This window comes from Strigops habroptila, chromosome 1, assembly GCF_004027225.2.
Source record: "Strigops habroptila isolate Jane chromosome 1, bStrHab1.2.pri, whole genome shotgun sequence".
In the NCBI taxonomy this organism is placed as follows: Eukaryota; Metazoa; Chordata; class Aves; order Psittaciformes; family Psittacidae; genus Strigops; species Strigops habroptila.
In genome coordinates, this window is record NC_044277.2 from 16312642 (window position 1) to 16338436 (window position 25795).

The following is a 25795-nucleotide window of genomic DNA, read 5'->3' on the forward strand; positions in this document are numbered from 1 at the left end:
GAGGATGTACTTCAAACTCTTTCAGCATTTAACAGATTACCAGTCTGGGTTTTTTGCAGAGCTGAGAGGTGGGCAGGTGACAGTTGGAAAAATGGAAAGCTAGCAAAATAAAAAAAAAGTGTGGTAATCTTTATTTGTCTATAAAGGAGTGAACAATAAATGCAAAGAAAAGAGCAAAAAACAATCAGGTGAAAACAAAGTAATAATTTCTCCCAACAATGATAGTGATTTAGAAATAGCAGATTTGAGAGCAAATAATGGGGCCCATGTCCTCATGGTGAGCAGGGACACTTGAAGGAAAGGCATGGGAAGAATGGCATTGTTATTTTAGTGCACCTTCTGTTCAGAATACAGTATATTCGGGTAGTCTAAGATGGTTTTCTGATGTAGCAGAACCATTTACAGGAAGTATGTAGCTGTGGTATTTGAGACTCATTCTGTCTCTATACAAGCCATAAAAAGTAGCCATACTTAGATGAGAAGTTATGCCATACTTTATCAAACTACACCTGCTTTCCTTCAGTACTTACACTGAACTGTTTTACAAGAAATTTTACTGATTTGTAGTGCATTGAGTAAATGGCATTGAAGTTTTCCTGTTTACATAGTTATGTCTATCTTCTCCAATTTAAGATAGTACTTCTGTATTTTCCTTGCTGTAAATTACTATGCCTAGCTTTTTAAACCCAATTTGTAATGGTTTTCTGAGTTAAAACCAGTTCAATTTTTGCTGTAAGTCAGGATTATAAATTTTGCTTTTGCTCTTATCAGTTAACCCTTATAGTCCTTCACAATGTCATGTCTGAGTGAGCACTCTTTACAACAGACCAGTACAATTTCAGTTTGAAGGGACCTACAACAATTATCTAATCTGACTGCCTGACCAACTCAGGGCTAACCAAGTTAAAGCATGTTATTAAGGTCATCATTGTCTGAATGCCTCTTAAACAAGGACAGGCATGGGGGACAGCACCTCCAGTCCAAGACGTTATTGTGTGTGTGTTCAGCTTAGTTATTCTATGAGTTGACTCCTTGTCATTTAATATATCATAGCCCCATAATCATTTGTGCTCTATTTAGAAGCAAGTTTCTCTTAATTTTCCAACTTAACATTAATGTTGTTGAAACAGCATTTATAACTTATAAGGTGTGCAATAGTTCTTTTATGCCAGGGGTGCAGTCTCATCACGAGCAGCAAGTGTAATCATATGCAGAATGGCCATTTGTTCAAAGGCAGTATATAACCGAAAGTGTGGTCTTCTCTTGAGCAGCTGTTGGATACTAATTTCGAATCTGTTGTTTCCATTCTTTTTTTCTCTCTATTTGCACAATTATAAATGTGTAAAGTTGTTCAGTATAACAATAAATTATTGGCTTAACTGATCTCTGCAAGAACTGTAAGAAATATCGCATGGCACATGTACAATACAGTGAGTGTAGAAAATATAATATATCTCTAAATTTTATTTTTTGTGCAGAAAAAAGCAGTAGGTAAAATCTGGCCAAAACAATAACTTAAAGTCAGCGTGCTAACTACTGGTGAACTATAAAAAAGAAAAAGTTTGAATATCACTTAATAATTAGCACTTCTGTGGCCTCACTGAGGCAGCCGAAAGCTATATCTAGTAACAAAATAAACATGAGCAGGGATTTGGACTGAAAGACAGTGAGAAGTCCCTTTTAACCTAAACTATTCTTTGAGTCCTGTGTTGTGACTTGTATGTGATGATGTACTATAATAAGCATCATATGTTGTAAGATGTCTGAACAGTATTCCTGAATTATATGAACTTTATTTTCTCTTTTTTTTCTCAGATTTAATCAAAATCTGTTAATACAGATTATAAAAATTTAGGTCTATGTATTAAACCTCAGATAATGGCATGGTACCATGTATCAATGCAAATTAAATGGCTAATGAATAATTGCAATAGGAATATGTTTTGAATCAGTCTGAAACAGTGCCGTATTCTGTGATTTTAATTTCTCTTGTATTTCTAGTTTAGTAAATAATGTAATTATTATATAAGTTGTATAGCTGTCAGTAAGGTTCAGTACAGGGAGGCATGAGCAGAACATGAGAGGAGGAAATGGCAGGAAGGAATAACTGTTGTGCTTCTATACTTTGCTAGATCATAGAATGGTTTGGGTTGGAAGGGACCTTAAAAGATCACCTAGTGAAAATCCCATTCCTCCTGCCATGGTCAGGGCCACCTTCCACTAGACCAGTTTTGCTCAACAGCCCCATCCAGCCTGGCCTATTCTCACAGATGTCACCTCTGCAAACCCCAGTACCAAAACCTTGCTGGTCTAACCCAATACAAACTCATCACCTTTATATTTATAGGAGCAAACCATGCTCTGTCATTTTAGAGTGACTCTGGGAATGGTGTTTTTTGTGTTTGAGGGAGGTTGGTGTTTGTTCTGGGGTTTGAGGGTTGTTCTTTCTTTTGGCGGGGGGAGGTTGGTTTTCTTTTTAGACTGCTCTAGTTTCCTCTTGGAAAGATATGGCTGCCTTGTGCCAGAAGACAGTTACTGACCAAACTAGAATGGAGCAGGATGAGGAATCGTGGGACCAGAACCCTGGGCAAGAGAGCAAGCTACATAGATAGTCTTAAGACATCTGAAGCCAAAGATCTATGTAGAAGTAGAGGGCCTCTTTGAAACAGCAGTGGAATGGAAGAGTTTTACCCCTTAGATAAATAAGATACATGAGTTAAACCCAGTATAAAGAATATGGGTTGAATAAATATTTTTGACATGGGTAGTAATAGTAATAAACCATATAATATCATTTATCATAACACAGAGCGAGTAACAGAAGTCACAGATAGGAGGATTTTGCTGGTATAGACCCGCTAGTAGACAGGTATTTGCTGTAGTGTGATTAGTCTCTGAGAAAATGTCATCAGACAATAGAAAGATGCAGCTAAAATGAAACTTGGTATTGAGGAACAGATATCACTATAAATGGTAATTGACAGTCTCTTGCTGTGTAATTGATGTTGTCTAATTCCAGTTGAGAAGTTCAGAGTGTTTCATCATTTCCCATAACTACTTTTTTTCAGTGCTGTGTAGGTATTTATTTTTACCATTCATATTACTACTCCTGTGTGAGTGGATCAGTGCACAGTGAGCGTATTTGTTTGGTTTTTTTTTTAACACGAATTGATAACTGTCTACAGACTTTCTATTTTGCTCTGTTTCCTGGCCTTCAGCAAAAGCAAACTAGAACTAATAGTCTTACATCCTGACTAGGTGTTTAGCTCAGCAAAATTAGTAAGTTTAACGATAATAAAGTTACTACCAAATTAAAATCTTGGTGGTGTTGTATAGTCACACATGTATTCAGAATATGATGCAGATAACCATCATGAAATCATTCACAGCATTAGAGGGCAAGATTTATTGATTGCCATTATAGAACAGTTGCAGAGCTGGTGCAGGTTGAAATCATTGTCTGCCTTGATATTGTCAGTAACCTCGACAGATTTGAAAGGTTCTACACATGGTGTACTAGCTGCAAATAAATTCAAGTTGTCAACAGGTAAACTGGATGTGTCAAGAGATAAATTCTGGATCATAGCTTCAATAGTTTTGGGTTTGGAGTTCTATCTGCACATATTTACCACATAAAAAGAAAAAGGACAGCAGTATTCAGACTAGAAGAGTCAAGAGTGTACGTACAAGTCTGTCTGACTCCCATAGTGCCAGCAGAAATCCTCTGAAATAGTTCATTTTAATTTGTATGATCTTCAAAAGCATATTGACAGTTGGAATTGAAATCTATTGATCCATTGAAACATTCTATTTTCCCAAAGATTTCTAAAGATAAGAGTGAAATGCCTTAGTCAAATTAGCAAGGACACAAATGAATTTCCGGCTCCTGCTCATATAGTAAAATGGTATATTGCATGTTTTATCAAAACTTTGAATATTTTGTAAATATTGAATGAATTACAGCCTTCAATCTCTTCATAATGATTAACAGCATGCTTGTATTTTTCTAATTGAATAAAATTACTTAGCCTATTGAAGAAAACCATTCTTAATTTAAAAATGAGAAAAACCCTATCCACTTAAATAAAGAGGATTCAGACATAGAAATTATAGAATTTATGTAGCTGCTACTAAATGTTATTTAGGCTTAATGCTACCTTAAAAACTATTTCAGACCTTTCTGCATATGTTGACTACCCATTCACATGGTTATTTCCTTTTGGACAGGCTAAGCCAGTACCTGTGTCTAAGGGCTTTCTGTGTATTGTCATTGTAACCATTCATGTAAGAATCACAGACTTAGATAAGATTCCTTGGTATTAATTTTCCATTTACTCTTTCTTCCTAGTGCCTAGTTTCTACAAGTTCCATAAAGAAAGCTAACAGCTAAGTGATCTGTTACTAAAAGTTAAATTAAGGGAGAGCTGCTAAATTGTAGATGTTTTCTCTCTTTAACAAAACTACTCTGTTTTTTGACGTGTATGTACGTGGTATAGCAGTCCAGAAAGTGAATTGTATTTCAGCCTTTAATTATAGAAATGTTGAGAGTTTGCATGAAACTTCCTTCAAAATTATCCATGAATCCATCTTAGCTTCAGCTAAAGTCCAAGGTTACATCAAGAGAGCCTGCCAGGAATTAGCCACTATGCCCAAGATGCCTGTCTCCTTCCGGCTGAAGTAGGGTGTGATTAATGAGAGCAAATGTAACATAACTTTCAGCACATTGTCTAGATTCTTGACAGAGGGAAATCAGCTTTAAACCGCAAGATGTGGCCATTCAAACTGTAGTGGCTGGGGAGCAAAAAAGATTGAGTAGGCAAAGGAATGTAAAGATTTTTATATATACTGCAGCTTCAGAAGAACATAGTGGGAGGATAAAACATGCCTCCCCCTGACATGCGCTTCAACATCAGAATTAACTGAAACAAAATAAGTATTTACTGTGATGAGCTGAAGGAGAAGGCCATACGATTTTGCTTAGGAGAATAAATTTATGCAGGAAGCAGAAATCTTCTTGAGCACAACATAGATGGAGACAAACATTGCTGCTGATTTTGAAAAGTTTAAGTGAAATTTCATCAAATGATAAAATGCCAGCTGTTTTATTGCAAGCAGATCTGAAATTAGCAAGATACTGGGACTTAGCAATATTTCCACAGAAATGTAGGAACTACTAGAAGTAGGAGGGATCTGGAAGAGGAAAATGGGAGTACCCATTTCTCTGATTTCTTTGATATGCACCAATACTCTAGTATTGGTACTTAGTTACTGGCTTCTAGCTACTTTGCTCTCCTTCAGTCACTGTAATGCTCCAGCGCAAAATAATAGTTGAATTAAAAAATACGTACTTATATTTAGATTAGGGAACCCAAACAACAAACCACCAAAAGCTAAAATGTTGGTGACTGAACACATACCAATAAAGGAGTGGTAAATGTTTTATTTACTGAGTGCAATTACCTAAAATGGATCAAAATGTTATTAGCATCAAACCCAGAATCCAGAAAAAATCAGATTTAATGTTAAATTATTCGAAGTGAAGTGAAGAATGTATTTGAGGTCAAGTTTGACAGAAATTAAAGTACTGAATAAAAAGGTGAGGTATGAAAACTAGCTTTTAGACAATGCAGGGAATCTCTTTTATGCCTTAGCGCAGTATGGAAAAAAAGTAAAATGCGGCTTTTTATGTATGCTTTATAGTGTGTTCATTTTAATACTTATAAGGTACATGTTATAATGGTTACTTATTTCTTTATTTTTTACTTGAATGACTAATTTCTGTAATGTCCATTATGCTATTAACTGTATGTAACATAAAATCAAGAAGTGAAATTCAAAACTTACCACCTTAATGATGGTTTTGTCATTGACTTCAGAGGATTCAAGTACTAAGTTGGAAAAATGTTCTTTATGATCTTCTTTAGAAACTTTGCACGTTGAAATGTCTATGTTGATATGTTCCAGCTGCCCTGTAGTTTTAAAGAATTTCTTCCTGTATTTTATGGTCTACTCACCTCTTTGACAATTGTGATATAAATTTTCCAGCTTGTTGGATCTGAGCCTCTGATAAACTTCTTATGTAGTCTAGCCTTCAAGGCTGTTATCAGTCCTTTTAATTGCCTTTGAGTATTGTATATCTTGCATTCTCTAAAGTACTTTTTTTTTTTTTTTTCTGTATTGCTCCCTGTACAAAGTAACTTGGAGATATAGAATCATAGAATCATCTCTTAAATGACTTGCCCATATTTGGGGATTTGCATATGGAGTTAACATACAATTGTAATTTTCTCCTCCTCCCCGCCCCATACCCCATGCATTACCTTCCTTATATTTATTTATTACTGAGTTTTTCGTTAGAAGCCAATTAGAACCAAAGAATGAAACAGATACACTTTTTCATACATATTGTGCTACCGTAATTTTATCACCAGTTTGGCCCAAATTTTATTCTTATATATACTTGTTTTATACTGCTCATAGTGTATTGTCAGTGGCGTTTGGTACTATATGGTCAAATACATGAGGAATGACACAAAATGGGTAATGCAAGGAAAACAAAGAAACAATGAAAAAGGAGATGGCAGTATTCTATAGGAATCTATGATCCCCTAAGGTGAATGAATAAGTTCACGAAACAGTGGTAGCTTTGGACGTAAGACAGAATGAAGTATCTTGGATATTTGTTGAATTGAATCCACATTCTTACTATTTTTGTTGAAATTTTGAAAGCTTCATGAGCTGTAAAATTCATAGACAACAGCAGTAATCCAAATAAGAGATAAAATTTTACATTAACTGTATGTTTAAATAAATTACACAATGCTTTAAAACTAAGTTGTTTTGATGCAACCAAATATGCTACTAAATGAATATGGTCCTGGAGCTACTGATTTCTTCATTTCTTTGTTTGTTGAGGCTTTAAAGAAGATTGCATTTTATACAAAGAATTTGAAAATAGTAAGAGTTGATTAGCTAAAATATTTTTGACAGACTATGTTGTTAAAGGTAACAGAGTAGATATGAGTCATCTTGGGAGCTTTCTCTGTATTAAACTATATTTTCTCATTAGTTCAGGCATCAAATCAGACAGTATTTTTATTATGGGTGATACTTAAAATTTACTTCAGCCCCAAAGCATATACTCAAAGACAAAAGCATTCTTACATGCTCTGGTAAAATAGGAATCAACATTTTTAACAGGGTAAGCTATTTTTCTGTGGGTTCTAAATACTGCTAAGCATGCCGATAAACCTCAGTATACAGACTATTTTTAATTCCGTCTTTATCTTAGAATTTAGATATTTCTGTTTATGGTTTTGGATGAAATTAGACTTAATGCCCCAGCTGTTTAACTTGGTAGACTTCTGGACATTCTAAATAGCTTTTAACCAAAGTGAATAATAGGAGATGCCAGCAAGGTAATACCTGGTTCAATAGAAAAGGCATTTAAAACTTAGGAAATAGTACTGTGCTACCAGAATTTTTAAATTATACTATAGACTGGTGTCTGTAAATTTTAATATGTGTTTTAAAGGGTTGTGGACAAAAATATTGTCCTGAATTAAATTCTAAAGACAGTTCCATAAAGAGAAGAAATGTACAACTTACAGTTGAGTGTATTCGAGCATTTTCATTTATTTTTGAAGCAGTGCTGTGGTATTTCAGTTTGTCTGTACAACATTCTTTTTTTTTTTCCCTTCAAAAATGTATGTACTTGAACCCCAGTTTTTGTGTACATTTATATGAATGAGAAGTCCCACGGTGCTATTAAACTGTCTTTGTGGATAGAGTTCTACAGAACAGTTAATTTTCTAATCCTAAATTAAGAGAGTAACTTATTTTATTGGAGGTGCAGTTATTATGTGAAGTCTCACAGGGCTCATTCATTAGCTGGGGCAGCTTATTGCTGGTTGACTAGTAAATAACTCAGCTTTAAAAGACAGAAAGTGACACTGAATAGGAAAAGAAGTATGTATATATATCCGTAAAGTCTGTAAGTACCTTCAATACATAATAGATAATAATTACGAAATGTTTTCTGCTTATAGTAAAAAATGTTAGGTAATATATACAATAAAAATCATGCAGATATAACTGCTGTCCCTCTGAAAAATCTATTGTCATGTAACTAGTTTTTCATAACACTAGAAATGTTGAGCATTTGTGATACACATAAAATACACTGGTGGCTGCCACTGTTTTCCCACTGCATCCTCAGAGGAACCTTATCTGACTTTCCCATAAGTGGCCTTAGTCCCATTACCCTCCCTCTATTAATTATGTTTTTTTCTTTGTGAAATGCTCACATTCTGGCTCATCAATTTACATGATCAGGAAATGAGAAGTACCCTGTGCTTCTTTTATAGATTTGTTCCCCACCCCACCCCCCCAACTCCTCCCCTCTGAATTTCACTATTTCACTGACTGGCTGTATACCTTTGGGTGGATGTTCTGTATAATGTGTTATACAATGAACCTCTTGTGAATTCATACAGGGACAAGACTGATTCTATGCATAAACCATCCTCCTCTCTTCCTCCCTTTGCATACCTGTTTCTTCTGTAAGGGAACTCAGGAGCACAGAGACGTTGCTGCTATGCACTTTGGTGGGTCTCTCACCTGGGGCAGGCACAGGTGGAGATTCTGTGGGGTGCACCTTCTCCTGTTTTTGATACAGACATCATTACAGCCTGTTTGTATTTGAAAGAGTCATTCCCTATTCTCAGACTTGCTATTTGCTAGAAAAATAGGCACGCCTCAAGTAAGAGCAAGTCTTTCTTATTTTTAGGAAAACAAGCAAACAAAACCAAACAAACCAAAAACACATACAAATCCTATTATGGTCAGAATTGAGGCTAAATAAGTCACGCTAGTTGTTCTGGGTAAGAATTGTGGTTAAGGTGGAAATTCTTTTCTATCTTAGTAATGCCCAAGATATGGAATCTGTAGATAAAAATCTGATCTGAGGCAAGGGTATTGGTAACCTTTAAAATATGACTGAAAAATTACATGACACTGGGCTCTTGTTCTTTTGGAGAAAAACTTTGATCCTATTTTATAAAAATACTCATGCTTTAACAGTAACAGTTACTAGACAAAACTACTTCCTTTTTTGAGGATACATATAAAGATAATAGTATTTAGGAGAAGGGATCATCTGTTAGGTGATTCAGATTGCTTTCTGTTTTGTTAACCAATCATAACTATACCTAAACCCTGTTACATGTAAATGTGACCTAACCTTCAATCTTTTCCCATGTAAATTGGGTAGCCTAAGATCTTGCTGAAATCAGTCCATAACTGTTTGTCTGTTATGTATCTTTAAGATTCTTTTTCTTTAATATACATACTGTGAAGACATATGGCATAATTTAACAATTGCTTGTATTATTTATCATCCTAATTGACATGAAGATATGTTCTTGATTCATCAGTTATTAATTTTTATTTTCCTGCTTGCTGCTTTTTGAGTGCTTTTTCTCTTATGATTTCAGTTCTGATGTCCAAGATGTGGTGGGTTTACTCTATATGGATGTCAGGTGCCCACCAAAGCTGCTCTGTCACTCCCCTCCTTAACTGGAGGGGGAGAGAAAAATCTAATAAAAGGCTCGTGGGTCGAGATAAGGACAGGGAGAGATCACTCACCAATTACTGTCAAGAGAAAAATAGACTCGAATGGGGGAAAATTAATTTAATGTATTACCAATCAAATCAAAATAGGGTAACGAGGAATGAAACCAAATCTTAAAACACCTCCCCCCACCACCTGTCCGTTCTTCCCACTCCTGACTTCACTCCTGATTTTCTCTAACTCCTCTCCACCTGTAGCACTGGGGAGTGGGGAGTGGGGATTGTGGTCAGTTCATCACACGTTGTCTCTGCCGCTCCCTCCTCCTTAGGGGGAGGACTCCTCACACTCTTCCCCGGCTCTATCAGACATGGAGGAAGCATCTAGCAGCTTACAGAAATCACTTTGGTAGCCGCCCTGCTAACAAAACCTTGTCATGCAAACCCGGTACAGATGATTATACTATTGCTGGTTCCTTGTATTTTGAGAGCAAAAATTGTACAAATACATAATGGTATCTTTTCCTAGCTCTTTGAATAAGCAAGTCCTGCAGTGGAAACACTGGCATGGCACTTTCACAACTAAATGAGATATGTAATGTGTATTCAGTAATGTATATATAAATTGCACATACCCTTGTGTTTTTATATTGTGGGATTATATGGACTTTCTCCCCGTTATCTTGAAAACTGTCATTGTGTCAATATATGATGGTGAATGTTTGTAGCTTTTGACATTACAAATTCAAGTATCAAACAGCCAGGTATGTTCATTTTTTTTTTTTCTCTTCATATACATAGTATTTAGTAAATCCAGTATGCTTTGTTGCAACAAATAGCATGTAATGAATTCAAATGCAGTTTTACTAATGACAAAACAAATCTCATCTGTCGTGTTTCCATTGATATGATCAGTGAAAAAAAAAAGAAAGAAAAAAGTATTATTCTAAAATGCTGTTAAAGAATGATTGGTCTTTGCCTGGTGTTTCCCTGAAGTACTATAGATTGTGAACCTCTGCTGAAGTGATAGCAAATCTTCAGTATTGTACTTTTCCATTGTGCACCAGTGATCTCTTTTCTTTCAAAATTATTTTCCCTTATAACAATCACATTCTTATCTTTCATTTTCCCTTGAGTTACAGGAGGGAAAAGATAGACAAGTTACCTCTTCAAGCACTAACTTCAGTGTGATTCTGTCAAAATGCATTTGTGTAGTAAGTGACCATTTCTTTTCCCCAAGGCACATCTATTCACCTCCAGAGTGTGCCTGTCCTTCACAAAGACAGAGGGTAAGAGAAAAAGAACGTTCCTACCTTGCTGTCTCTATACTGGTAGCTGCTGCAGCTTAGGGCTCTTTCTTCAGTACATCACTGATTGGAAATCTACAGAAGCTTTCAGTGAAATACAAAAAATAACAAAAGGATAATTTAAAACAAAATTAAATGGTTACCTTAAAAGAAAAATAGATAGAAAATTATTTTTTGCCATAATTTGATACATTTTCTGGATGTTCCTTAGAAAATACATTGGCAGTTACGAGATCCATTCAGTGCACTGAGACCAGAAACTTATCAATTTTACATACCACGTTTCCAAAATAATGAGTATCCTGAACAGTCTCAACAGGAGTTAGTCTTTTAAAAAAAGTTATATCTCTAACATCAGCAGAAATCATGACTCTTTTTGCTGTAATGTCGTTCTATGTGAAATGATTTCTGAAAACAATGGATTTTTGTTTTCCTTCTCAAAAGCCTTAAACTTCCTGTTTCATTATTAACACATTTAACAAACTGTGTATATGCTTAGAGGTGCTTCTCCTTTTATTTTTTTTTTTTTAATATAAGACTACAAAGAAAGAAAGGACTATCTAACAGAAATAATATTAGCATAAGTGTTGTTTTTTTTTCTTAGACACAAATAGCAATACTTGCTTTTATATCACAGATTTGTAAGTCAGTGGTAGTGACCATAGGAAAAGAAAAAATACATCCTAAACATCTCTTACTGTAGCTAAGATGAACTGTAAATCTCAAAAAGCAGAACAAACCATAAAAGAGAACATAAGTCAAAATGTAAAAATAGAACCAAAATATAACCCAAAATATAAAATACTAAAATGTACTTAAGCAATAAGATTACTTTTGACTTTTCAAAGGCAGTCATTATATATAATAAAATTTTTCCAAATGATTATAATATGCAATATCCTGTAGAAATAGTGTTTCCACTGAAATATACTCTATAACAACTTCTGCTGTTAAATGAAGCTTTGTTATACATGTGCACTGTATGAATTAATGTATTATTATTAGTGACATTTTTAGTCTAACTAAAATGTTAAAGCAATGGACTCTAACTTGCAGCTTTGTTGGTAGGAATTCAAGCTATGTTCCAGAAGGGTAGCTCATAATACCTTTTATTTCTCTTCACTATTTGGCGATTCATACTAAAGCTTCCAATTTTATGTTATTTTTAACTTTGAATTACTGCATTAATAATTGAGCTGTTTTAAAACTTTCTGTTTCTTCTGCTAATCTATTTATCATAAATGAATTATTTACAATGAGGAACTGTAGGTGTAGGTGTGAATGTAGGTGAAGTTGCGACCTGGAGTTCGTGTTTCCTGATGAGCAAAATAGTTTATTGCAAAATGACACTGCAAAATACTGTACTTGAATTATGAAATGAAATTTGCAAATAGTATGCTTGCTCTATGTAGAACTGTTTCCTTGTAACATAAAGTTCCTAAACAGTACATTATATTTCCTTTCTCAAGAGTTATTAGATGAAAACCATGCTATGATGTCAGATTGGCACTGAAGCGGGTGGAGGAAGCCTGAGGCTTCATCACTCCCCTAAAGCAAGGGGATGTCATCTTAAATTACAAGTATTGTGTGCTTTGCTAAGCTTGACTACCTTGGTTAAGAAGTGAATCTTATGAGTTCAGTAAGTGAAAGAGGGTAGATTTAGATTAGATATTAGGAGTAAGTTCTTTACTATGAGGGTGGTGAGGCGCTGGCACAGGTTGCCCAGAGAAGCTGTGGCTGCCCCATCCCTGGCAGTGTTCAAGGCCATGTTGGATGGGGCTTTGAGCAACCTGGTCTAGTGGAAGGTGTCCCTGCCCATAGCAAGGGGTTGGAACTGAATGAGCTTTAAGGTCCTTTCCAACCCAAACCATTCTATGATTCTATGACTAGGGTGAGTTTATCAAGAAATGAGACTTTGTCAGGCTCTGAATCTAACTTCTTAGGAGTTTTTTAAACAAAAATGTAATTCAGGGAAGCGGAAATAAGAGCAGTAGAGGTAGCAGTAAAAAATGTGAATATGAATATAATTGTCCCCCTTAGTGGCTTGAAAAAAGGTGAAATAAATAGTGGTCTTTCAAAAAATCATGTTATTTAAAATGTGATTGTCTAAAAAAAAGCCCAGTAAGCAGTACTTTTTTTCTCCTGTCTATTTCAAAGGAAATTTGTTGATGTTCTCTAAAAAAACAAATCTAAAAGCTATTTGTCCAAAAAAAGTCACTATAATTTCTGCTTGTAAGGATAACTAAGTAATGACAATATATTCTGTTTCAAATTTAGAAATTAACTGATGCTAACGTCAATTTTACAAAGAGTATAAAAGTGGTGTAAGCAAGGCGTGCAGGAAAGATTAAAGAAGTAAAGGAAAGATTTAATATAAATGTAAATAGATATGAATGGGGTTTAGGGATGGCTTATTTGATTTTATACAGTCACTCAAATAACATCTTCTAGTTTCAACAGCTCCTAAGAAGTTAGACGCAGAGCCTGACAGAGTCTCATTTCTTGATAGGCTCATACTAGTTGTAGAATCATAGAATAGTTGGAACAGACCTTCCAGATCATCCAGTTCCAACCCCCTGCTACGGGCAGAGACACCTTCCACTAGACCAGGTTGCTCAAAGCCCCGTCCAGCCTGGCCTTGAACACTGCCAGGGATGGGGCAGCCACAACTTTCCGGGCAACCCGTGCCAGTGCCTCACCACTCTCGCAGTAAAGAACTTATTCCTAATATCTAGTCTAAATCTACCCTCTTTCAGTTTAAAACCATTCCCCTTTGTCCTATCACTACATGCCCACTAAAAAGTCCCTCTCCAGTTTTCCTACAGGCCCCCTTTAGGTATTGGAAGATGCTCTAAGGTCTCTCTGGAGCCTTCTCTTCTCCAGGCTGAACAAGCCCAATTCTCTCAGCCTGTTGTCCTAGGAGAGGTGCTCCAGCCCTCTGATCTTCTTCGTGGCATCCTCCGGACTCCCTCCAAGAGATCCATGTTCTAATTATGTCTGGGGCCTCTGAGCTGAATGCAGCATCCAGGTGGGGTCTCACCAGAGCAGAGTAGAGGGGGAGAATCTCCTCCCCCGACCTACTGGCCACGCTCCTTTTGAGTCAGCCCAACATTCAATTGGCTTTCTGGGCTGCGAGCACGCACTGCTGGCTCATGTTGATTTTTAACTCAGCCGACACCGCCAAGTGTACATTTGTTTTCCCACTTGAAATGTGAGGCGACCTTAGCACTTAGAATATTATTAATCTACCAGGAGAGCCTAGGAAAATTTTTTATGTCTTCAGCAGTTAAAAACTGAGGAGTTCTGTAGGTTTGCCACTGCCTGCCTCATTGACATTGAATATAGTAGGAGTGAGTTTGTGTCTTCTTTGGGATATCATGTCATTTCTTCAGGACAGCTTTAACTGTTAGTGGAGGTCTGTGTTCTGGGGACAGTCTGAACATGTATTTTAGCTTTTTGAAACTTATTATTTAGATTCTTCTTTTCCTAGAACTGTTTGAGTAAATAAAATAAAGCAATAAGAAATGCTGGTGTTTGTTTTGCTTTTTGTTAGCTGGTTTTGTTTTGTTGGTTTTGCTTTTTCTGTAATCAAACAGAATAGTAAAGCCTTTCAAATCTCTGTAAAGTATTTTTTAAAATAATCTTCAACTCTTTTTCATTTCCTTGTTGAAATTGAATGTTTTCATTTGCTTTTTGCCACATTTCAATTATGTTCAGAGCATTAGTAGCTGAAAGCTTTGAGAAATGAGGTGTATACTGCTGACAGTATGACCCTAGAAAAAATATTTGAGTTAAAATCAAAACAGTTGCTGTTTGTTCTTTTTCTCAGTCAAACCACTGAATATGGAAACATAACAAAGTGGCAGCAAGACCTTTAAAGAGAAATTTTCAAAGTATGGTATAGGAATATTTGTTGCTATTATTATTAACTGTGATAAATTGATTTTAAGATTTCTGTGCTTTTTTATAGTTAGAATATCTCATGAAAGAGATTTGTGTGATAGTTTGGATAGACAAGGAAAAATATATTTTGTACTGAATTTCCGCCACGTATGTACTATGTTTCCTGTAACTGTAGATGATGAATGCATTCCTAAGTTTCGTATCCTGAGCACAACATTTTCTTTACAAGTTTCTAAGACGTAACAGACTGCATCCAAGGGTGCTGAGAGAACTGGTGAATCTCCTTAAAAGGCCACTTTCTATCATCTTTGATAATTTGTCAAGCTTAGGAATGTTCTCCAAAGACTGGAAAACAGTTGTATGATCTTCAACAAAAGCCAGAAGCTTGACCTGTGAAACTGCAGGCTCACCTTTATTTCAGTATTTAGGGAAATCACAGATTAAGTCTTCTTGGAAGCCATTTCCTGGCACATGAAGAAAGTTGATTGTGAACAGCTAGCATGAATTAATCAAGGATAAATAACAACTGATCAAGTTGATTGCTTTTTTGTAATAAATCACTAGGTGGCTGGACAAGGGGAGAGCAGTGGATGTTGCCTACCTCAGCCTTATTAAGGCTTTTCATTCTGCTCATCCAGAGGTGGATATGTGAACATAATGCAAGAATACTGTGGGATATAGCTGGATGGATGAAAAAAAAGACCCAAAAATCCAAAAACCCACAAAAAACCAAAAAGTAAAAAAACCTAACCCCCCAAAAAACCCACCAAAAAACCCTCAAACCATCCTAAACCAAAACTAACCAAACAACAAAAAACCCACAAACCAGACAAACACAACAAGCAAGCAATAATCAAACAAGCAAACAAAACCAGGTTAGATGATAGGATAGAGGGCAGTGGTTAATGGATCGTACTGTACTGGAAGACAGGAGCAAGAAGAGTGCCACATGTGTCTACTCTGGGATATTCCATTTGGTCATTGACTGTGAAGAGGCTGTGAAGTACACTCTCATCAGGTTTGCAGGTAACATCAAATTGGGAGAAAGAGTTGAACATCCTCAAGCACAGTAATGCTATCCAGAGGGACTTATACAGACCAGAGGACTGGGCCTACAGAAGCTCCATGAAATTCAACAGGAGCAAGTGCCAAGTCCTGAATCTGGAAATAAATCCTGCACACAGAAAAGACTGGGGAGTGGCTCTTCAGAAAAGGTCTTGGTGCCCTGGTGGCCAGCAAGCTGAGGTCAAAAGCATCCTAGGCTAGATTAACAGGAGCACAGATTGATGGAAGTGATTGTTCTCCTTTACTTGACCCTCATGAGACTCTGTCTAGAATAAGTTCACCCAATTTTAATACATTGATTAACTGGAGTTCAGTGGAGGGCCACCAAAGCGATCAGGGGCTGGAGCACTTGCTCTGTGAGGAGAGCCTGAGGGAACTGGCCTTTTTCAGCCTGTACAAGTAGGGTCTAATGTCAGCCTGTGAGTAGCTATGAGGAGGTTGAGAAGAAAGAGGCAGGCTCTTTACATGATGGGAGGATGGGGGGGACAATGGACATAAGTTAGAACAAGAGAAGTTCAGACTAAATAACGAAAAAACTTTCCCATGCAGCCAGTCAAGAACTGGAACTGGTTAGAGGTAACTGGAGGGTTAGAACTATATGATCTTTAAGGTCCCTGCCAACACAAACCTGTGATTTCAGCTCAAATTGCCTTATGAGCTTGCAAAATGCATATAGGTGGCAGTGGTTTATAGAAGATCCTTTCATATTTGTAACTACCAGTGAAAGTTTAGGACAATATGTAATTTGAGAGAGTATCACAATTGTAAAAATTGTAGAAATAGGAAAGAATCATTCAGATACCTTGCAGTTAAGACTACTGAGGTAAAATGTTATTTAAGTAGAGAGAAGTTATTTTTGCATGTGTGTGCATTGTGTGTGTATATAAATGTGTATATATACCTGCAGGTTTATCTGTAGTCTCCTTTTGGCTTTGGGCAATTCCTTTTGTGTCTCTGCTCCCTTTTTGCTGTGTCATTGGTTCATTGATTTAAGCTGTGTTGGAACATGGACAGTGTGTACACAGTGAGATGCTAGTCCCTGTTGCTAATTTTAAGTGCACACATACTTCAAGTCATATTTTACTTAATGTTATTATTGCCTAAAATTTTACAAAATAAAATAAAGTAGTAATGCTTTTCCTCATATCCTTTTAATTTTAAGTAGTCTATTAAAACAAAGAGTTCTGATTTTTCTAAGATCTTTACATAGAATTTCATCCTTAAGGAGCTGGAGTAAAGAATCAAACTCAGTAGTGCATTTTAACAACTGTTGTTATGTAGATGATTTTAATTTGCTTATAATAATGTACAGGTATATTCTAGATGTGAGCTAATACCCACAGGGAGTTTGTTTTATTCTTCTAGAAATAAATTCCTTATTTATTTCAACAGAAATTGAAAAGGAAAGCTGTGGGGATCCTGGAACTCCGTTGTATGGTATCAGAGAAGGGGATGGATTTTCTAACCGTGATGTTTTAAGGTTTGAGTGTCAGTTTGGATTTGAATTAATTGGAGAGAAATCTATCATTTGCCAAGAAAACAACCAGTGGTCTGCAAACATACCAATCTGTATTTGTATGTACCAAATTTTTTTTATTATTATTTTTAGAATGTAAAATCATGATAAGTTTTTCTTTACATGTGATAATTTGTGTGATTGAGTGCAGAGTTACCACAATGCAATTAACTGTTGACAGCATGAATTTACTTCTGGTCATTGGTGGGTTGGTCTAATTATTATGACCAAGAAAGGTTCTACAAATGCTAAAATATTTTTCTCTTTACTGTCAGCTATTAGAGAAGTTGTCTTTATGTGATTTGATATAATGCTTTATTACTGTTTTTTTTTTGCGGGTTTTTTTTTTTGGTAGGATTCTGTATATTTTATATGTATGATACACTTTCTAGAGCTACTGTGATAAGTTAATGTATTTCCTTAGGTTAGAAGTTTCTGAATTGTAATCAAGGGTTTAAATTATTTACATTTTCCCCACATATTATATATGACCATATTTCAGCACTTAAATCATCATAGACACTTGTAGCTCTGTTCCAGTTACATTATACAGCATAAGTAGAACTAATGTTGTGACGTGTTTGTGGCAACACCTTTCTTAACTTTTCCACTAAAATAGTACAGACCAAGTATATTCAGAGTGCAGCCAGTTGTTTTCATCCGTGCAACTCAATTTAATATGTCTTAACTGAAATGTTGAATATAAAATATTACCCTGATAACAACAGAACAAGTCTGTGTCTGAGACTAGTTATTTTCTTGTGCTTCTGTGTGAACAACAAATGACAAGGGCAACTATTGACTTTCTGCAACTTTAATGTGCTCAGTGGGAGGTCTGCTTATCTAAACAGTTCCCTAAAAGAGAAAATAAGTGGTGCCAAGTGATTAAGGATTGTTAAACATGGGTAAATTTTAAGGACTGCCGTGGGCTTCCAATGCAACGAGGATGTTCTTTATTACTTGGGGGCTCTGCCTGGGAGGTAGTTTTATTGAGGGGAAGGGAATAAGAAGATAAAAAAAGAAGAACCTTCTTTCTGGCTTCACAGAGCATAACAAATATTGAATTATTCATCTGATGTAATTAGCAAGTTTAAGGATTTCTTACAAAAGTTAGTAACAGATAAATCCTTATTAATATGTTTTATTCTGTTATCTAATTTCTTTCTCTCTTTTTTGGCAGTTCCTTGCCTTTCCAATTTCACTGCACCGATGGGAACAGTTCTTTCACCTGATTATCCAGAGGGGTATGGGAATAATTTAAACTGTATCTGGACAATAATTTCAGACCCTGGGAGCCGAATACATCTCTCTTTCAATGACTTTGACTTGGAATCTCAGTTTGACTTCCTTGCAGTTAAAGATGGTGACTCTCCAGATTCCCCCGTAATAGGAACATTTACTGGTGCTGAAGTTCCTTCCCATCTTACCAGTAACAGTCATATTTTGCGTCTGGAATTTCAAGCTGACCATTCAATGTCAGGACGTGGGTTTAACATCACTTACAACAGTGAGTACTAGTATTTTCTAAATCTATGTGCGTGTTTTGTTTTTCAACATACAGTTTAGGAGATATGTGTAAGTATGTAAAAATGGTGTTATGGTAATACACTTTCATACAAATCCTATATGCTTAAAAATACCTAATTCAGGACTTTAGATTGCCTTTCAAATAGAATATTAGGGCTGAACATATATGTATATACATGCATTTACAGCATTAGAGATTGTTGTAATGGGAGTGTTTAGAAGACTAAGGTGAATTTCATACTGTAAAACAGAACTTTACTAAGCTGGCTAACAGCCCATTTTGTGCTGCGGGTTAAATCCTGCATAGTGTTAATCACCCTCATTACATGTACAAAACTTACTCTTGAACTCATGTGCTGGTTTAGCTGTGAATGTCTGTATAATACCCTGGAGCTGATAGCTGCAGTCCATGCCAGCTCCTAGTCATCAGGGTTAACATGAGCAGCTGTACAAGCTCTTTGATAAGACAAGTCAAATCGCAACAGGCTTGTGTGCTTTTCTCTCTTCTACTATCTTATGGCTGACGATTTTAAGCTATTTTCCCCATGCACAGAAAAGGAGGTTCTTTTTTGTCTTGCAGTCATCCTTGTACATTCACGAGGACATCTGGCCTATTTGCAGTGCTTTGTGCTTATCTTCTGTTGAGAAATTTTTTTGCTACTTGGGTGCCTTCTGTATGCAGCTATACCTGTCTATCTTTGCTCTTCTGGTGATCAAATTGCTCACTTCCTTATGTAAAATGCTTATATGTTGTGCCTGGCTACACCATTACAATGTAAAAGAACAGTTACATACTGTTGGTTACTCTGGTTTGGTATGCTTGTATATAAGCTTGTATATAGTTCATATTAATTATATCCTCACTAATACATTTTCAACTAACAGCCACAGGGAGAGAAATTTCTAGACTGCCATTCAGAGCAGTTGTGGTAAATAGTAACTAGGCATCTGTCTTGTGCACTCTGAATTGTACCTACCTACTTTTGGAAATGCAACCAGCATCTTCTGTCACCTTTTGTATTTAATTTATCACACAGAAACAGAGTTCCCCAATTAAAATGTAGTTCTGTGTATTTCACTTGCTTCTGTCCTGGGGAAGGTGAAAAGGTTGAAACTAACCAAAACCATAAATAACTCCATGTTTACTACTTGGCATTACGTTTAGTGAGAGCATAATAGTTGAAAGTGTCATTAAACATCTTCTCCAGTACTAAATACCATGACCACTTATTCACCTTGCCGTTTCCTGGCTAAATCATTACATTTCTTCTGAAGGACATACGAAGAACTGCCTGTGTTGTATTGCTATTAAGTTATTTGGCATTTATCCCACACCGAAGTCCAGGCAGGATATATTTCCAGCTAGGGCAGACATGATGATGAAATACATAAGCCCACAGCATGAATAACGCTGTGAAACATAATGTGAAACTTTCCTGGGAGCATATGCAAAATTAAATTTTGCCATCCCAGCAGGACTGGGTTTAGCCAAGTTGTTCCTCTTGGGGAAATTGGAAGGAAATGAGGAGTGGAAATGCCTGAAGTGTCAGGCTTGCTACTATGTGTAGAGGATGGTAGTGTTAAGAGAGTGGATATTGGGAGGACCATCATATCTTCCAGACAGAGCTGCCCCACCTCACACATTTGGACATTCTTTTTCTTTTTTTTTTTTTTTTCCTCTTTCTGATGGTAGAGGTATCAGAGTACTTTTCCATGCTGACAGGTAGACAAAGGCAGGAAAGAGATGATGGATATTTTGATATTCTAAAAAGTCTGATACATACCTGTAGCATTCTAGTTTATACAAGAGTGAAGATGTTTTGGTTAATGTTGATGTTTTACTCCAAAAAAACCCAACCCCAAAACCCAAACAAAAAAGGAACCATTAAACAAAGAGGAAATGAGATTAAGTGAGCTTGGCAACTGAGAGACCCAGACTCCACATTTTTCTCCAAGGAATGTTAATATTATTTTCATAGTATTGCAAGGACTGAATTCCCCTGTGGCCCTCTAATTTTCTTGCATTGTAGTTCCCTGCTTAATCTTTTGGGGTTTTTTTCCCTTTCTCTTTGTTTTGTTTTGGTTTAGGTTGTCAATCTTTCAGAGAAATATTTCTTAAGACTTACGTTGAACGCTGATGTCTAAATAGGAAAGAGCTAAGCTGACACCAGATTACTGTGTAATAAACATTCTTTTTCTGATATTGTCTGATATTTCACCACCCAACCCCTCTATCTTAGTACTTCATCTCTGGGTCATTTCTCACAAATGCAGAATGTAAGCATGAAGAAAATGTAGTGTCTCCCTTATTGGTTTCTATAGCTACCACTCATCATTTCAAACTAAACTTTGAGCTGTAATATGTTACTATTGTAACTATATATTGGAAATTCTTTGGTTATTCAGTACTATTGAAATATAAAATCAGTTGTAAGGACAGTGAGATGTTGGATCCATCTTTCTTAACAGAAGTTGTAACATTTTCTCTATGGTTTCTTCTGCTTCACATCTTTTTAACATTTATTAGAGTCCTCCGTAGTTCTTCAGGGTTTCACTGTGATGTGCTCAATGGTGTCAAGCCTAAATCTAGTGATGAGGAAAAAAAAATAAATTGGAGAGTCTAAGGCAGTCTTCTTGGTTAAAGATTAGGCCTGTCTATAAATAGATATTCTCAAATATATCATTATGAGAATTGTTATATTATGAAAATTACATATTCAGGTTTAGTTTTTCAGTGCCATATAAATATACTTATCAGAATAAATTCTGTTCCTTTAAAAAATTTGCAGACTTCTTTGGGCATGTGGTAATCTGATTATACGATCTCTGAATTAACAGTCGCTTAAACTATGCACCAGTAGTAACAAATTGTACAATTTTAATTTTTATAAAGAAGTAACAATGGAATATTAACTTTTACCAGTTGTATAATGAAACCCACTTGCTCTGGAAAGAATTGTTTTTTAAAAGTATCTTCTGTATTCAACACATTTATATTTCTATTTCTTTTTATGGGTGTGTTTACGGTAAAATGGAGGTGTGTGTGTGTTTATTAAACTCTGTAGTTAAAATCTACTTATAAAAGTAAATATAACTAAAGAAAATGTGTCTAATCTTTCTTCTGTAAAGACAGCTGCAATCTGATAAATTGCAGGAGTAATCTTTCCATAGTAAGTAGTTTAAGGCCAAGAGAGAGGATAAAAAAGGATCATTTTCACTCTTTCTTGGCATTTGTAAACCCAAAATTAATTAAAAATATCCATTTTCTGCTGACACTTCAGCTTACATATTTCAGAGCTGTCAGTCTCTTTTGCCCCCTTCAAGAGCAGAAAGAGTATGTCACAGAAAAGGTAGAACAAGATCAGTCTTTTCTAAAAAGACTGCAGGCTGCTAAAGTAAATTAACTTTCTTAATGTTTTTGAGGTATAGTATGGAGAAGATGAAAACTGACTTACTAGTACATAATCTGATTTTTAAATAGTATTTCTCAGAAACTATTTTTATCCTTTTTTTTTTTTATTGTAACATATGTGGTCTCAAATAATTATTCTCATTCCAATAAAAATAAATTCAACTTTTTTTGGAAATAAAGAAAAATTATATTTCAAATGATTCATCTTTGAGTTACTTCACTGAGTCTAACAAAGATTTCTAGTGAGTTAAATTTTGGGACAAGCCCATAGGAATGTGTGACTTGAAAATGGAGTTGCAGAGAGTGTTCCAGTAACCAAAAGTATAGGAACTCCAAAGGCTGTGATTTTCAGCTTGGTCAGATCCTTGCATTGGTTTAATTATATCTGGCTATGCGCTACTTGGTGCAAAAGGGAACATGAAGCAGGAGCGTGCTTTTCTGGGTACAGCAGAACACAGAAACATAGCAACCTGAAATTATATTGGTTTAAGTTGCTACAGAACTGCATACTTAAACCTGGCTCCTCGCTTGCAGGTTATATCCCAAACCCAGGTGCCCTTAATCAACATTTCTGGTCATTCTGAAGGTATTTATAAACTCAGTCATCCCTTAATCTTCTCTCTAATAAGCTATATGCATTGAACTCCCTAATTTAAGGGTAAATCTGAGCCTTTTATAATTTTTGTGACTCATTTATGAATGCTTCCCACTTTATTTACATCTTTCCTCAGTTATGGAGATCAGAACTAGACACAGTATCTGAAGATAGTCACATAAATTAAAAGCAATGAAGTTATATAGTCTCTCTGCTTCAGTCTGGGTTTCCTAGTTTAGTTCAGGACAGGTAAAAAGCACACATTAATTGCTATGCAGTAATTGAAGCCATGTGATGGCGAATGGGTATTTCCTGTGACAAATGAGTCGAGGCAAAGAAGACTGCAAAGTCGTGAGTGATTATCTCCCCTTTTCTCACTGGTAGAAGCAGCAGTTATCAGTAGTTGGGAGGAAGTGTGTCAGCTCCAGCCTTGAGGGGGTCCCTGTAGGTCCTCCATGGGCAGGCATTCCAGAAGCCACAGTCATGCCAACCTCCCTTCAGGCTGAGATGGATGTGTGTTTTGAGGTGGATAGCATCTACCAGATTGTTTTATTTTTGCTAGTCGTTGGACTGCTTTGAGCTGCTGCTCATTGATTGGGGTGTAGGAGGTGCTGGGCAAATATTTTTGTATAAGTTTAAATCTGTTGTTTCTGCAAGTTATGCAGATTTTTTTGTTGTTGTTGCTGTTTTTCTTGTAACTGTTTAATTGTGCTTTATCTAGAAAATGTTATAACCCTGTGAACTACATAGCAATATGCTGAAGGTCAAACTGTGGGCCTCTGACATCAGCCTAATTACTTGAGTGATTTCAGCTCAGTAGGCCAAGACATTGACAATCCCAGATGCTGATTTTATATCCAAAGACTTTAGTGTATTTTATTGCTGTGGTAGGGTATGACCATCATGGCACATTTTTGCTGGCACTCCCTCTTGATAGACTTTTCAATCTCAGTACTTCACAAGATAGAATTCTTCACACTGTTATGTACTACACAGAAGTGTGAGTTTACATGTGATGGTACTGACCAGTAGTTGTTTGCATAACTTCGAACAAACTTTCAAGATAATTTTTAATGACATATCTATTATTAGTGATATTCTCTTAACTTTTGTTTCTTCTCTGATATTTTTCTCTGAGAGGATTACATTTACTTCAGAGCCATTGCTAGACTTACCAGCTAAAACTCTTTATAGGGCAATCTACCAAAACAATTAATCGCGCCAGTGGACCACTCCTTTCTGGCCTTATTTCCAAGGACCTTTCAAAGCAGACTTCAGACCAGATGAGATACAGTTAGCTTCATTCCTGCCTTCCTACCTCTTGAGATCTCTGCAATTCCCTTCACGTTTTTTTGATGCAAAATGCAAGTTTTAACATCCATCTGAGTTAATATCAGAACTGAAAGTACTTCAACATCTCCTTGTGCTATGATTATGCTGCCCGGTATTTTTCCAGAAACTACTTAAAATACCTGTACAATCATTGCTGATGAGTATAAGTGCCAAGAAAGCTGGATCTCTTCTTTACGTGTAATATTGCGTAAGGAACTTTTCCATGGTTTCTTGATTTATTGATGTTCGATGCAATAGTAATATTAAGGATATAACCCGGTGTTATTTTTCTTTTCAGTTTAAGGATTGTATTTAATATTACAGCTTCACTATGAAGCTTTTCAGAAGTATAGGCAGGCTGGATTTTACTCATCGTTAATGAAACTGCAGCCAGGCTACGCTGAGAGAGAGATTACTGTTGGGAAGGGTTCTCCTTCACTCTCTTACCTCCCATAGCCATCCTATACAGTACAATTGCTTCCAGAGGAGGAGCAGCAGCAGCCACAACTCTCAGTTCCTGAGTTGAAATATATAGCAATGAATTGATTTTGCAGATTTAATGAACTGGTGTCATACACAAGCGAGCTATACCTTGAGTCACCATTTATCTATATTTACAGATAACAATATTGAAAATCTATCTATCTGTGTTGTCTGAAGGTAGTAAGAAAAACAGGCAATCAATCCCCTCACTAAACATGATGACTGTGCATAAAGTATTAAAAATGTTTTTGTAACCCCTATGAAAAAGTGTGGGATTGCGTCATTTTTTAATGCCATCCTCAAATGATAGACAACTATTCAATGAAAGCACGATTTTCATTCCCAATATATGTGGTGTTTCCTAAGTCAAAATGTCAATAAATGAATGCTTTCTCTTGTCTCTTACTAGGATTCTTAATACTTTTGTAATGCAACATCTGAGAAATCTTTTTTCCAAGTTAAATTTCATAGGGAGCTTGGATATGTTTTGTCTAGCAGACACATTAGTAAAACTTCAGAAATATATTGTGAAAATTATCTTTTTAGGAAATAGTCCCTTTTGATGTTTCCATACGTAAACGTATTTATGAAGATATAATTTGCAATCATTACATGGGAGGAAGGTGCTTATTCATGTTGTGCTTATAATATTTGCTCTCACTGAAAAATCAACCTTAGATTTTTGAAAATCTAAGATTTATGTGCAGTGTCCTTAATAAATAAAACATCAAAATATAATAACTAATTGATGCATTTATTTTAATGCTGTATGTGTGACTTTGCTCACTTCTGTTAGGAAGATGAGCATGTTTGTTCACCCAATGTAAGGTGCATTCTGGAGTAAAAGACATAGACTATCTTTGTTATAGTATAGATACATATGGTGAAATTACAGTTTAATTTGCCCGTAGAAGAACTTTAAATTTTGGAAGGATTGGTGCATAATACATTAACCTTAAATGTAAAGGTATGGTTAAAGTTTCAGGTTTTCTTTCTTTGCCAACATTACCTGTTTTGTAGCTGTTCACCAGCTCTCGTACAGGAAACAAACTAGACCATGGCAGTATCAGGCACACTGAGGTCAGTAT

General features: G+C 35.9%; 1 protein-coding gene across 1 annotated transcript in view; it reads left to right on the forward strand.

Annotated features, from left to right (window-relative positions):
- Positions 1 to 25795, forward strand: part of CSMD3 (CUB and Sushi multiple domains 3) — a 609188-nt gene that overhangs the window by 321348 nt on the left and 262045 nt on the right. Inside the window, 2 exon segments of the mRNA XM_030493685.1 lie at positions 17235 to 17417; positions 18539 to 18865. Coding sequence (XP_030349545.1) covers positions 17235 to 17417; positions 18539 to 18865 — 510 coding nt within the window.